General features: G+C 33.8%; 2 protein-coding genes across 2 annotated transcripts in view; one reads left to right on the top strand and one right to left on the bottom strand.

Annotated features, from left to right (window-relative positions):
• LOC134253919 (proteasome subunit alpha type-2) overlaps positions 1 to 2,177 on the top strand; it is a 7,223-nt gene extending 5,046 nt beyond the window's left edge. The window contains exons 3-7 of the mRNA XM_062736494.1: positions 50 to 182; positions 768 to 890; positions 1,274 to 1,361; positions 1,553 to 1,626; positions 1,920 to 2,177. Of these exons, the coding sequence (XP_062592478.1) occupies positions 50 to 182; positions 768 to 890; positions 1,274 to 1,361; positions 1,553 to 1,626; positions 1,920 to 2,094 (593 nt within the window). The 3' untranslated portion in view covers positions 2,095 to 2,177. The remainder of the gene's footprint in view (positions 1 to 49; positions 183 to 767; positions 891 to 1,273; positions 1,362 to 1,552; positions 1,627 to 1,919) is intronic.
• A 1,804-nt stretch (positions 2,178 to 3,981) lies between these two features.
• The window catches only part of LOC134253961 (uncharacterized), a 50,132-nt gene continuing 40,969 nt past the window's right edge, over positions 3,982 to 13,144 (bottom strand). The window contains exons 2-6 of the mRNA XM_062736536.1: positions 10,719 to 10,790; positions 8,482 to 8,576; positions 7,693 to 8,004; positions 7,196 to 7,290; positions 3,982 to 5,079 (exon numbers count right to left, since the gene is read on the bottom strand). Coding sequence (XP_062592520.1) covers positions 4,924 to 5,079; positions 7,196 to 7,290; positions 7,693 to 8,004; positions 8,482 to 8,572 — 654 coding nt within the window. The 5' untranslated portion in view covers positions 8,573 to 8,576; positions 10,719 to 10,790 and the 3' untranslated portion in view covers positions 3,982 to 4,923. The remainder of the gene's footprint in view (positions 5,080 to 7,195; positions 7,291 to 7,692; positions 8,005 to 8,481; positions 8,577 to 10,718; positions 10,791 to 13,144) is intronic.

The raw sequence follows: 13,144 nt of genomic DNA, 5'->3' as shown, positions 1-13,144 counted from the left end.
AAGTTACTCAGGTGAGCGATGTGGCCCATGGGCCTCTTATTTCTTTTAGCCTCAAATGGAGTAGTTTTAGCTACAGAGAAGAAGCAGAAGTCTATATTATATGATGAAAACAGTATTCACAAGATTGAAATGATTACCAAGAATGTGGGCATGGTCTACAGTGGCATGGGTCCTGACTACAGGTAAAATGTTGGTGCTTTTGATAGCTAGACATAGCATATAGCTAGACATAGCATCAAAAAGTGGAAAACAAAGCAATAATAAGAGTGACCACAGGTCTGAAAAAAATCGGATGGATGCATGACCAGAGAGCTACAGACTTGTGCTCTTAAAAAAGGTGTATTGTCTATTTAGTATCATCTATCAAAATGTGTGGAATGTGGGGAAAGTTCACACAGCTTGAGTTGTACATCTATATTTTTAAGCTTCCATCTCACAATGTTCCTAACTTTTATCTTAGCATACTCTTTTACTTCTTTAACAACAGAACATATCTTCTGGACCTGAAATTGAGTCTATGAGGAAAAAAATTGCCTGTTTTTTACTTATACTGCCATTTAAATACTGTTAAATTTATAAATAGTTTTTTTTACCCCAAATTTTAATAAAATGAGAGTGGTGAGGGAGTTGAGATCATGAAAAGTAATTCAGCAGAAAATTATCAGTAGAACAGAAAGAACCAGTCAACTATAAGGACAAATATCCAAGGTTTTGTTTATAAACATAGAACTGAAGTATAAAAGAAATGTGTTTCCTCTTTTCCTTAGAGTACTCTTGAGGAATGCCAGAAAGTTAGCCCAGAACTATTATTTAGCGTACCAAGAGAATATACCTACAGCTCAGATAGTCCACAGAATAGCCAACGTCATGCAGGAATACACACAGTCAGGGTACGTAAAAAAGAAATAATAATAACACAGAACTATAATTGGATAATTGGAGATCCATACATGTAATAATTTATTCTAGATCTGTTAGTAAAAATTTTATGAAATCTGGTGAAGGTAGAGGGACTGCATTTATGAGGAGTTTGATCATGTTCCTTATTCTCAAATTTCTTGACTTTTCAGTTATACGTACATGTACCATTAAAATAGCACTTAACAAAGTTAAACTACTGAGAATAGCTGAACAAATTTTTTTGAAAGAATAAAAGTAAAAAAAAACCAAGATATTTTTATTTAACTTCAACTTGTACAAGTTTGATATAATTATAAGTACATGTAGATATGACCTGCTGACAGTACTAAAGTTGTTAATATTGATTTATCAGAGGTGTGCGTCCCTTTGGAGTATCTCTACTGATTGCTGGCTGGGATGAGGATGAGGAGAGGCCGTACCTGTACCAGTGTGACCCCAGTGTAAGTACTGTAATAAGTCAATGACTGATAATTCATTGAGGTATAAGATGTATGCAAACTCAACATAGAAATTATAGGCTGCTTGATTGTAAGCACTTCCAGTATAATGTTAAAAGTAAGAGCGTACATAGTAAATGTTGTTGTAAATTAGCAAAAGTAGGTTATGTATGTATTTTTTTTTCTATTTTTAGGGAGCATATTTTGCTTGGAAGGCAACAGCAATGGGAAAGAACTATGTTAATGGAAAAACATTTTTAGAGAAAAGGTAATGTCACAAATGTCACTTTTTGGATAATATTTCATTGTACAGGTAGGGAAGTTACAAAAGTAACATTAGTATACATTTAGAGGGCAAAACATCATTTGTTGTTCCAGTGTCCTGTAATACATGTATGTGAAATACAGAATGAAAGTGATGTTTGTCCAGACAAAATACAATATTCCCCTTCATTCTGTATTTTTTTTTCAAGTTTTTCAGCACACATGTACAGAACATGTATACAGCACACTTATAAAGAGTAAATGTTACAAGAATTAAAATATTTATAATGTTTACAGGTACAGTGATAACCTAGAATTGGAAGATGCAGTCCACACAGCCATTTTGACCTTGAAAGAAAGTTTTGAAGGTCAAATGACAGAAGACAACATAGAAATAGGAATTTGTAATAAAGACGGATTCCGACGTTTAACTCCACCAGAGGTCAAGGACTACCTAGCCTCAGTACAGTGACACTCTCATCCTCATCATCTTATATAGTGCTACTCATTAAATGTTACAGAACAAAACTATTAAAATCTTTTGTATAAAACCAATTGCTTTCTTTTTTCCTCACACTTTTTAGTGGAATTTAAATACAGGTGATCATTTGTTAATTATTGATGCAAAATTCATGTGATGCATTCCAAATTGATTAAAGAGTTTATGCATCCTGATGTTATGGTATTAAATTTACTTTTTTGAAATTTGCTGGTATTCATTTTCAAATTGTTTTAGTGGCATAGTTGGGATACTGAAGCATAGGATTATCAACCCAGTTTAGGCATCATAGGGTCTTTGAGTACATGGGCATAGAATTATCAGACTTTGTCAGTTAATGCATCTTGATTCATCAAAGTAATTATAATAATTTGCCTTGACCTAGTTTTTATCCTTGACCTACTTTTTATCATCAAGGATAATAAGATGCTTAAAAAATCAATTTCAGTCAGAGAGGTGTATCGATTTAAGAGAAGGGCACAGTGATGTGCCTTCTTTTGGAATCTCAAGATTTACTAGGATACTATAAAAGTGGTTTAGTCAAAAAATGTTTCAGTTTGTGGTTGACTCACTTGGGTCCTCTGAATGTGACAACCAAAATGTAGGTCACCTTGACATACTTTTAAGAATTTCATAGCTTTGTTTACATATTACAAAAAAATAAGAATCATCATACTGTGTGGGTCATTATGGCCAATTATTTTAATTTCAAAGCTTTATCTTAATATTAACAATACGTAGAGATTACAAGTGAAAGTGTTGTACAATTTCTGAAAGAGCTTTCCTCTTCCCTTGGTCCTGTTTTGTTTGGACAACCTAGTGTATGGAATTGTGTTCTGGATAGGTGAGGAGGATGAACAAATGATTTCACTACTTCTCAAGTTTTACTTAAAGTCAACCTTTCCATTAATAACCATTATCAGTTCAGTCCCTCACTATCCTCCCATCCCCTGTCTGTACCTTCACTGTTAACAGTAAAGACTCCACTGCACATGTACCAATATCATCATCACTAACATTTTTATAAATACCCCAACTCTCTACCACCAAGACAACTTCACCATTCTCTCATTTCTGTCTGATTTTTATAACTATCAACTACATGTATTTCATTCCATTACACAACATCAATTCTTGTTCCCCTGGCATGTCCATTACTTTCCTAGCAATGTCTTATAGGCCAAACACTCAGTGCATCAAAAAAGACCAACAATCAATAACATATTAGTTTTTATCATTTAATTTCAATTCTACCAATAAATAAACACTCACTTTTCACACTTGATTTAGATGTGTAACAATTTCACACAATAAAATAATTTATCTCAATTCATATTTAACATCCTAACAAAAAAAAAAACAACAAACCTACAATCAACCCCATTCACCAGTATAAAGAACTTGTTTGTTACCATAAAAAGAAATTGATTTCATCTTTCCTAAAATGCAAGCATCAATAAATCATGTAAATTGCAGGTCTACCCAAAAATCACATTGTGACCAATTTTCAAATTCACTAAACACATAGACAAACAAGAGGCCCATGGGCCACAACGCTCACCTGAGAAGCTTTGACCATTCTGTTCTTTAAGATTTCCCCCTTGTAATACATATTGTGACCCCACCCTACCCCACTAAAACATTGACAAAAAAAAGATTGTCAAATATATTTCTTCTTTGATTCATCCATTTGTTCCCAGCATATATGTACTGGTGCATTATAGTTCTTTGAAAAAAAAAAATGCTTCCAAACTTGACATTTAAACATATCATGTAAATATATTATGTATATTTGATTCATAACAAGAAAAATCATTCATTAGGAAAAGGATCCTGCATACAAATATATTATGTATATTTGATTCACAACAAAAAAAATCATTCATTAAGAAAATGATCCTGCATACAAATATTGAAAGGAAATACAGTGGACCTTCAGATATCCGGATGCTTCAGTATCCGGACAATTTTTCATCGGAACAGAATTTTTTAACGTTATTTTGTCTTGATTAACTGGTAATTCAGATATCCAGTCACTTCATATATCTGGACAAATTGACAAGGAACCAGAGCGTCCGGATAAATGAGGATCCACTGTAAACTTGGAGATATAGCAGATTACAATTCTCTGATTTTCAAAAATATTCTCAAAGTTTTTCAAAGATTCAAAATTTTATGTGAAGGTATATAATAAGCACCAAATGTTTGGCAAAATGCACCAACAAGCCAATATTAACAAATTAAACAACATTATTCATACAAAGTTGTGTGTATCCTGTATACATGTATATTAGTTTTGTTGTTATTTTGATATACTAATTAACTTGTAATTGGGAAGATCCTAACATAAGCATTAAGCCTTGTGCCTACATTTTTGTACATGATATGCAAATATAGTATACACAGTATACAAAGAGCTTACCACTAACAGAATACTCATTCTACTCTGACTTGTTATCAAAATTCATGTTTTTGCTAACACAGTAATAACTGCTGTGAAGCCTTGGTCTTGGCAATTACCTTTAAAATTTATATACATGTATAGCAAATGGCTTAAATCTGGAAATGTGTTTCCTATAACCACAACAAAATGTACCTGCTTTGAAGTGTTAATGACCTGCATGTACACATACAAATACACCAGACTCGACTGTTAATCTCCTTAAATATAACCACACTTTTTTTTTACTACTTCTATGGTCATTTTCTCTACACATGCTCTAATTTCACAACTTGATAGCAGGAATTCCATCCACACTAAATGAATCATTTAAATGAGATAAATTTATCTTTCACAAGAGATCATGAATTCTTCAGAGGCATCTTCATTTTTGCAAGCTTTAAGTTTTTTAATTTGAGTTTTTCTTTCCGTTGTTCACTTTTTCCTCCCCCCTGAGACGTGAACTCAACATTTATTTTACGTCCAGCCAATGTTGTATGGTGCAACCTTAAGGCTATCTGAAAAAGTGTAAAAAAGTTGGATAAATCAAATACCTATATCATTTTTTTAATTACCGGTATTGAATGCATTTTTCTTCTATATAGAGTTGAACTTCGTTATCTCGAACTCTAGTATCTCGAATACCATGGGTATGTTGAAGTGAGTTGGAAGTCCAAACCACATATTTTTTAAGTATTTAACCTTCGATATCTCGAATCCTTGGATATCTTGAAGTTTTTTCTCAGTTCCATCAGGTTCAAGATAGCGAAGTTTGACTGTATATGTAACTGCAAAAACTTAAAAATAAGAGGAAAACTGTTTGTTCCACTTATATGATAACCATTACCTTTTTGATTGTATCAGGTTAAATTGTATGATATTTCCAGAATTTTAGATATTTTTAGACCTCCAGCCTAGGTACCCTATACTTCTAGCCCAGGTACCCTATACTTCCAGCCCCGGTACCCTATACCTCTAGCCCAGGTACCCTATACTTCTAGCCCAGGTAACCTATACCCTCAGTCCAGGTACCCTATACTTCTAGCCCAGGTACCCTATACCTCTAGCCCAGGTACCCTATCCTTCTAGCCCAGGTACACTATACTTCCAGTCCAGGTACCCTATACCTTCAGCCCAGGTCAGGGATTTATCTAGCTATTTTGTTTTACTACCGTTTTATATGTAAAGGGGAAAAATGAGAGCCGCATGCCTAGGGGGGTCCGGGGGCATGCCCCCCCGGAAAATTTTTAAATAAATGGAGCAAAATCCTGCATTCTTAGAGCTTCTGAAGGCCATTTGTAGACCTTTACAAAGGCCACAAAAACTTCACTTTTTAGACAAAATATTAATTAACAAAAAAAAAAAAAAATTAAACCAGGTCAATACTTCATTCAATTCTTTTCTCTCAATATCTATCACAAATCAATTCTGTTTTTCATGTTTCACTACTAACATTGTTTTTGTTGTTACTCCATTCTTCCGATCCATAGTGATATAAGCTCCGTCTTACTCATCTACACTTTTCTTTTTAACTCTGCAATCCAGACGTATATTTTGTCATCATGGACATGGCACATGTTTACCGATCAATATCAAATAGAAGCTTGAATATTCTACTCTCTCTTTTAAAAGCGTTTGAATGACTAGGATGGTAAATTAGGATATGCTGTTAAACTTCAATTGGACAAAAACGGAAAATTTCAATACGATGTTTTAAATATTCTCTGTTTAATCAGAGAATTTTCTATCTGAAAAGGGGAATTTTTCACTTTTTTCAAGAGGGGAAAGGTACCGTTTACCGGTAGTAAAAACAGCCTTGATAAATCCCTGCAGGTACTCTATACTTCTAACCCAGGTAACCTATACTTCAAGCCCAGACACCCTATACTTCTAGCCCAGGTACCCTATACTTCTAGCCCAGGTACCCTATACCTCTAGCCCAGGTACCCCACACTTCTAGTCCAGGTACACTATACTTCTAGCCCAGGTACCCTATACTTCTAGCCCAAGTACCCTATACTTCTAGCCCAAGTACCCTATACTTCTAGCCCAGGTACCCTATACTTCTAGCCCAGGTCCCTATACTTCTAGCCCAGGTACCCTATACCTCTAGCCCAGGTACACTATACTTCTAGCCCAGGTAACCTATACCCTCAGCCCAGGTACCCTATACTTCTAGCCCAGGTACCCTATACCTCCAGCCCAGATACACTATACTTCTAGCCCAGGTACCCTATACTTCCAACCCAGGTACCATATACTTCTAGCCCAGGTACCCTATACCTCCAGCCCAGGTACCCTACACTTCCAACCCAGGTACCCTATACCTCCAGCCCAGGTACACTATACTTCTAGCCCAGGTACCCTATACTTCCAGCCCAGGTACCATATACTTCTAGCCCAGGTACCCTATACCTCCAGCCCAGGTACCCTACACTTCCAACCCAGGTACACTATACTTCCACCCCAGGTACCCTATACTTCTAGCCTAGGTACCCTATACCTCCAGCCAAGGTACACTATACTTCTAGCCCGGGTACCCTATACTTCCAGCCCAGGTACCCTATACTTCTTGCCCAGGTACCCTATACTTCCAGCCCAGGTACACTAACTTCCAAGATACCCTATACTCACTCCATGGCTTATCCTGTCTTTGAGTTCAACATATGCAAACCCTTTACTCTTCCCAGTTCCCTTCTCTTTTGGAATCCTTATAGCTTTCACACCACCTAAAAATCAAATACTTACAATAAATGACCAAATTATACAATTTTTTTTTGTAATACTATTGGCTAATACTTTCAGATAAGACCAGTGGGCAAGCAATACATGTATACCATTTGAATTTCTTGATTATTAGTTTTAATAGTTCTGAAAGATAGATAGGTAAATTTTGTAGATTTAATATGAAGCTGCATAAATAAACTGTTCACTTCATTCATTTACATCAAAGCCTATCTTAAAACCATCTGAAATATTGATGCTTAATTCATTCAAATATTCACAAAGAAAATCCTGATTTCACTGTTTTGCCTCTTCTCCAAAAAGAGAAAGAATATTAGAATCAAATGTAATTTTTTTTTATATTTAATAGGTAAGAAAAGCACACAAGAAGCTGAGTCTTAGCACACCTGTTTTCCTGAAATGTTCCTCTAGCTGTTCTTTGGTTATAGTGTATGGGAGATTACCGACAAACAAGACATACTTCTGGGGCATGAGTTTGGACGGACTCGGAGCTGGGCTTTCTCCGGCTTCTGATTCGGTTTTCGGTTCGGTTTTGACTGGCTTGGTTTTGTTGATCTTATTGTTCTTTTCGTCACTGACTGGTTTCTTTTTGGCCCTGGTATGGTTGACTGCCCTTGGTTTACTGTTGTTTTCCTGGGTGATTATTTTGGTTTCTGTGTATAATGATGGTCTAACAGTAAGGGTGCTTTTCCTCAAACCTGTAAAAGAAAACTCTCTCTGTAAAAAAGGTAAACACAGATGTATACCTCTCTTTTGCTTTTAGGCTAAATTTAAAAGGTGGGTACTAAACTCTGTATTTAATACATGTATATTGAGGCATTATTTCAGCTTTGTAATTATAAAGGATATTTATATGTGCAAATTGTGGCTAAACACTTGTAAACAAGTTCTAAATAAACATGTTTAAGTCTGGTTTATTTTGAAAAAAGATGCATTCCACTGACTGCATACATCTTGTCAGAACTGTGGCTTGGTACAAAACATCAACTTTTGCTTTTTTGTGACATTTTCATGGTCACAGTTCACTAGGAAAAGTTTTGCTAACCCTCACCCGCATCTTTAGACATTTCTATTTTTGTACCTTTTTTGACATTTTTATTTTTTGTACCTTCTTTATTTGACATTCTTTTTTGTATTTTCTCTTCCTGACATGGTGACATTACTATTTTTTGTACCTTCTCTTTTCTTGTCTTTCTTTCTCTGTTCACTCCACCAAGACAACCTTCGCTCCTTTCTGTTAGTGCCTGCATTCTTGTTCTCTGACATACTGCTACAAATTTGAAAAATATTAATGCATTCTTAAACAGTAACTTATAAATTATATCATGCACTATTTTTATGCTTATATAATTCATTTAAATTTTATTATACCTAACAATAAAATACTTGTTTATATGTCAAGCAAAGATGTATCAAGAAAAAATTTGCATGGTTATCTAGTTTTACAAGATACACTTGTGGTGAGTGTAGTGGCCGGTGTGAAGCAGCCCTTGAACAACAACACTCACCTGGGCAAAGAGAAAATTCAAACTCTGCACATTGATGCAGATGATTTTTATTCTGTAGTAACCTGTGGACTCGCAATCCATTGCAAATTTTATCTTGTTGCAAACCTGTGACCATGGTAAAAACAAAAGTTCAACACAAAACATAAACTCACCTAGTAGATATAATTTCAACAATATTTTATTATGAATACTCATAAAAGGATTGGACAAAAGGCACTGCCTATACAAGTCCTCTCTAGTTCATCTTAAAGATTTAAAAAAAAATTTTAACAAATTGAACAAAATGGACTCTTATGTCTACATACATGCACTTCTACACGAAACATAGAAGAAAGAAATGTTTTATCGATAGGAATGCTGCCATTAATGTGTATAAACCATCAGCTTAATATAAACTATCAGTATAATATAAACTATCAGTGTAAATTGTTCATTTGTCCAAGAAGTGTGCCTAAATTAAGTTTTGTCCATTGTTGTTAGGGAAAGGGGTAAATCAACACCAATTAATTTGAATTTCAAAAGGACTTGACAACATAGTTTCTGTCAAGCTGTGTCATTTTATTACAAATTATGGAATTCAATCTGGTACATGTACTGTAATGAAGTATCAAGAAATGTAAATTTTACCCCCTGTTGAATTGATGGCTATAACTTAAAGGAGAATAAGATGTAAATGAAGAGATTGTAAGTACGTATTGAAATTCTAGTTAGTTAAAGTACATGTTTATTGTCAATGTACTTTTAGTTGTGTTTTTCCTAATACATGGAATCAAATTTTTCTTGTCACAAGAGGGGTTTAAATATAAGCAATGATAAGCATTAAACAATGTCAATCACCCCACCTAAAGTTTTCTTTCATGTACTTTAAGAGTATATAAGAAATTATGTGAATAATATTAACTGCAGAAATCAAGATGACCAAAAAAAATACCAAAGTTTATAGATTTCTTAAAAGCTGATAACGATTTAGTACTAAAGGGTGTTCAGTAATGAAGAGAAAAAAAAATCAATGGTATTGGAGAATTCTGAAAATTTGTCCTTTATTTTAGCATCTAGAGACCATCTTTCTGATAATTTAGATAGTGCAGCCAAAAACAAAATTGGAACTGCAACATAATTACATCATACATGTCTAGGATTAAAAATCATTTATAACGTCTAGCTGGTACAAAAGTGCTTTTGTTTCTTAGTTTCCAGTGATTAATGAATTACATCTTTTTACCACAGCACTCTCTGATATTTGTAGCAATTTATACTTTAATCAAAAAAAAAAAAATGTTGGTCCCCAATTACCTTCGTGCAATTTTTTAAATAATCAATTATCCTGACTTAGATATCATTTTAATTGCATTTTTGAAAATATCTTGAAGTATATGCTTTTATGCTCGAATGTACTTTAAAAATAAATTTCACAGTATTACATGATAAAAGTTATGGATATTTAGGGTAAGAGATTTTTAAGTCTTAATAAGGGGATGGAATACCTCCATACTTTGAGGTTAGGTGTCACAAAGGACAACACACAATGACAAAGCTGATATAAATATGATTTGGGCATGAAAGACCCTAAGTATAATCTTTGTTGGAATATACCTTAATTTTCTTCTTTACAAAAAAAAAAGATTAATTTTTGTGAAAAAAAATCTAAAATATTTAGTTTAGGCTCAGATTGGAATTCTGCGTATCCTATTCCTATTTGGGGAAAAAAATCTTAAAATATGTTATATATACCTACTGCAATTTATATAAAATATGTTCATGGTTTGATTTTTGGTTTTTAACTCGAGCAATTGCTGTTGACTGTTGTCGAGCGAGTACAACTCTTTTTCATTGAACATGTTGATAAAATGAAAGTGGTTATTTATCGACACATTTTCGCAGGATTGAACAAATCCAAGTCATACCTTTACCAAGCTCATATACAAGGCAAACTAATAACAAATTCTTTTAAACCAAAGTCGCATTTCCAAGTGTCTCTCTTCCGACAGATAGCAAAGCGTGTCGTGGAACATGGAAAACGTGAGAGGACTTCCGAAAGGGGATTGACTAATAACACGAAAACTGTCCAGTGCTCTTATTGGTAGAGATTGCTTGAAATTTAGGTGAAAATAAAATCAAAACATGTTCTCCTTTTGTACCATAGGCGCTTGAAACACGATGGTGTATTTTTTTTTTATACATTTAAATACAAAAACAAATATTTTATTGGCACAAACACTAGGGTTAGAGGATCTCTCAGATCTTTTTTTTTTTTTTTGAGTAAATCAACATATGGACTTGTTTTTCTTGAGTATACTTTCTTAAAGAAATAAAGTTTTTCTGAACTAAAGATTTTTGATGTGTGCTCCTGACTGCACTGATCAATGATTCTTTGTTTAATGTTTGGTAAAAGATGTTGGATGGAACCTGTATATTTTGCAATGTTTGAGAATCCAAAAGTATCTAGAATAGAAAATAATTTAAAATTTACAGGCCTATGCGATATTTTTTTTAATGGTAATTTAAGTGTAAACGTCCCTTTTCTATTGTAATTCCATTGTAAAGGACTTAGGTAATTTGAAAAATGTGTGCGTTTTTTTTTTTTTTTTTTTTAGTTTTTTCTTTGAATTTTTGTAGAGATCGAAGTATAAATACAAAGAACAGTACTTATAATCAAGTTCATAAATCCATTGCTCTACTGTAAAAAAAAAATAACTTGACTGAAAGCAGATCATAATTTAACATTAGAAGTGGGGTCAGGAGGCATAAAGGAGTAAGTATCTTCTGTCGGCTGACCATACCTGCTATGTACTCCTTACCCAGATAGCATGACTCCGTTGGGCCAACGTTGGTTTTTGGTTGTATGGTTGGTAGAGTGTTGGCGTTGGGGAACAGATGTAGGCCCAACGTTGGTCCAACGTTCATTTACGTTGGCATGAAAGCATGTTGGCCCAACGTTGGTCCAACGTTCATTTGCGTTGGCATGAAACTACTCCTTGTCATCATCAAACGGAAAAAATCTGTAGATAATTCAGAAGAAATAAAAATGGCATAACAATGTGCATGAAATAAATGTTGACAATATAATGATGCATTGCTCTGTGTTGGGTGTGCTGGACTGAACTGGAGTTAGGTCCAATAGTAGGAATATTGGGATTACCACATGTACAGGTAGCCTGTAATGTTTGAGATGAAATGCTGGTCCAACGTTGAGTTGCGAAAAGTATTCATCAATTTAGATTTATCTATTGTAAATCGATGGTAATGATATAAGCAACTCATTATAAACATGTGATCTATATTATATATTGCATGGAAAATATGAGACAATCCTTATAAGTCTGTGAATTACATATAGTAATTTTGTATCTTGGTAGATTCTATATTTAGCATCATTGAATCATGCAAATTTAAAGTGCTGTGTTTTGGGCTCCAAAATAAATAGGTCACTGGTGAAATTCACTGGCTCGGCAGGTGACTCATAGGTCTCCAAGGAAACCGTCATCTTAATCAGTCTTTTTTTAACAATGCAAAGCGTATGTGTCTGTTTAAGTGAACGCAAGAATTTTAATCCTTTCAATGTAAGTATAGCTTTTGTTTTTGGTATTGAAATAATTAATAATGTGAAATGCACAACATTGTAATGGCCAGCATGTAGGCTTTCAAATTATTGGTACCGGGTAGCTGATTAAACAGTTGTAATTGATGACGATCTTAACTTTTAAGGAAAACAATAAAATTGAATCACCAAAATGTATGTATTTGTTATTAATAATTAATAATGTGAAATTCAATCTTAAGAATTGCTTTAAAAATTTGTGTGATGCTGATGAACATTTGAAAATACTATTTAAATTGATGACCCTGGGGGTCATGATATTGAACAATCTGATTTATATGTGTTGGAATGAAAAGAATTAACAGAAAAAGTGATAAGTGATTCAAATATGACCTTCCAAAACTTTACAATATTGAAGACTCTTATATTATTTAGTAGTGGACATAGTGATGTGGAATGTACTTAGAAACCTTGAACTTTCTACCTATTCCTTCTTTTAGTTACATTCCATGGAATACTTTAGTGAAAGTGGCTATATTGTGAACATTTTAGTCAATAAAATTAATTGTGTCATCAGAAATTAATTTTGTAAGACATTTGTATTGATTGTTTGATATTTCAAGAAACAGCTTTGTATCAACGTGTCATCAACTTATTTGTCAATTGCATGCTTGTCTTGTTCACAAAATATTGCGTTGGCGTTGGTATGTTGGAATAACGTTGTACCAACGTTGACAAATAAACAAACAGTATTGTACCAACATAGGCCCAACATGTTGGGCCAACGGCGCG

Source organism: Saccostrea cucullata, unplaced genomic scaffold (assembly GCF_032062105.1).
Source record: "Saccostrea cucullata isolate Sc308-1 unplaced genomic scaffold, CSIRO_AGI_Scuc_v1 ctg194, whole genome shotgun sequence".
Lineage (NCBI taxonomy): Eukaryota > Metazoa > Mollusca > Bivalvia > Ostreida > Ostreidae > Saccostrea > Saccostrea cuccullata.
The sequence above is the reverse complement of the archived record's forward strand: the minus strand, read 5'-3'. Positions and strand labels throughout refer to the sequence as shown.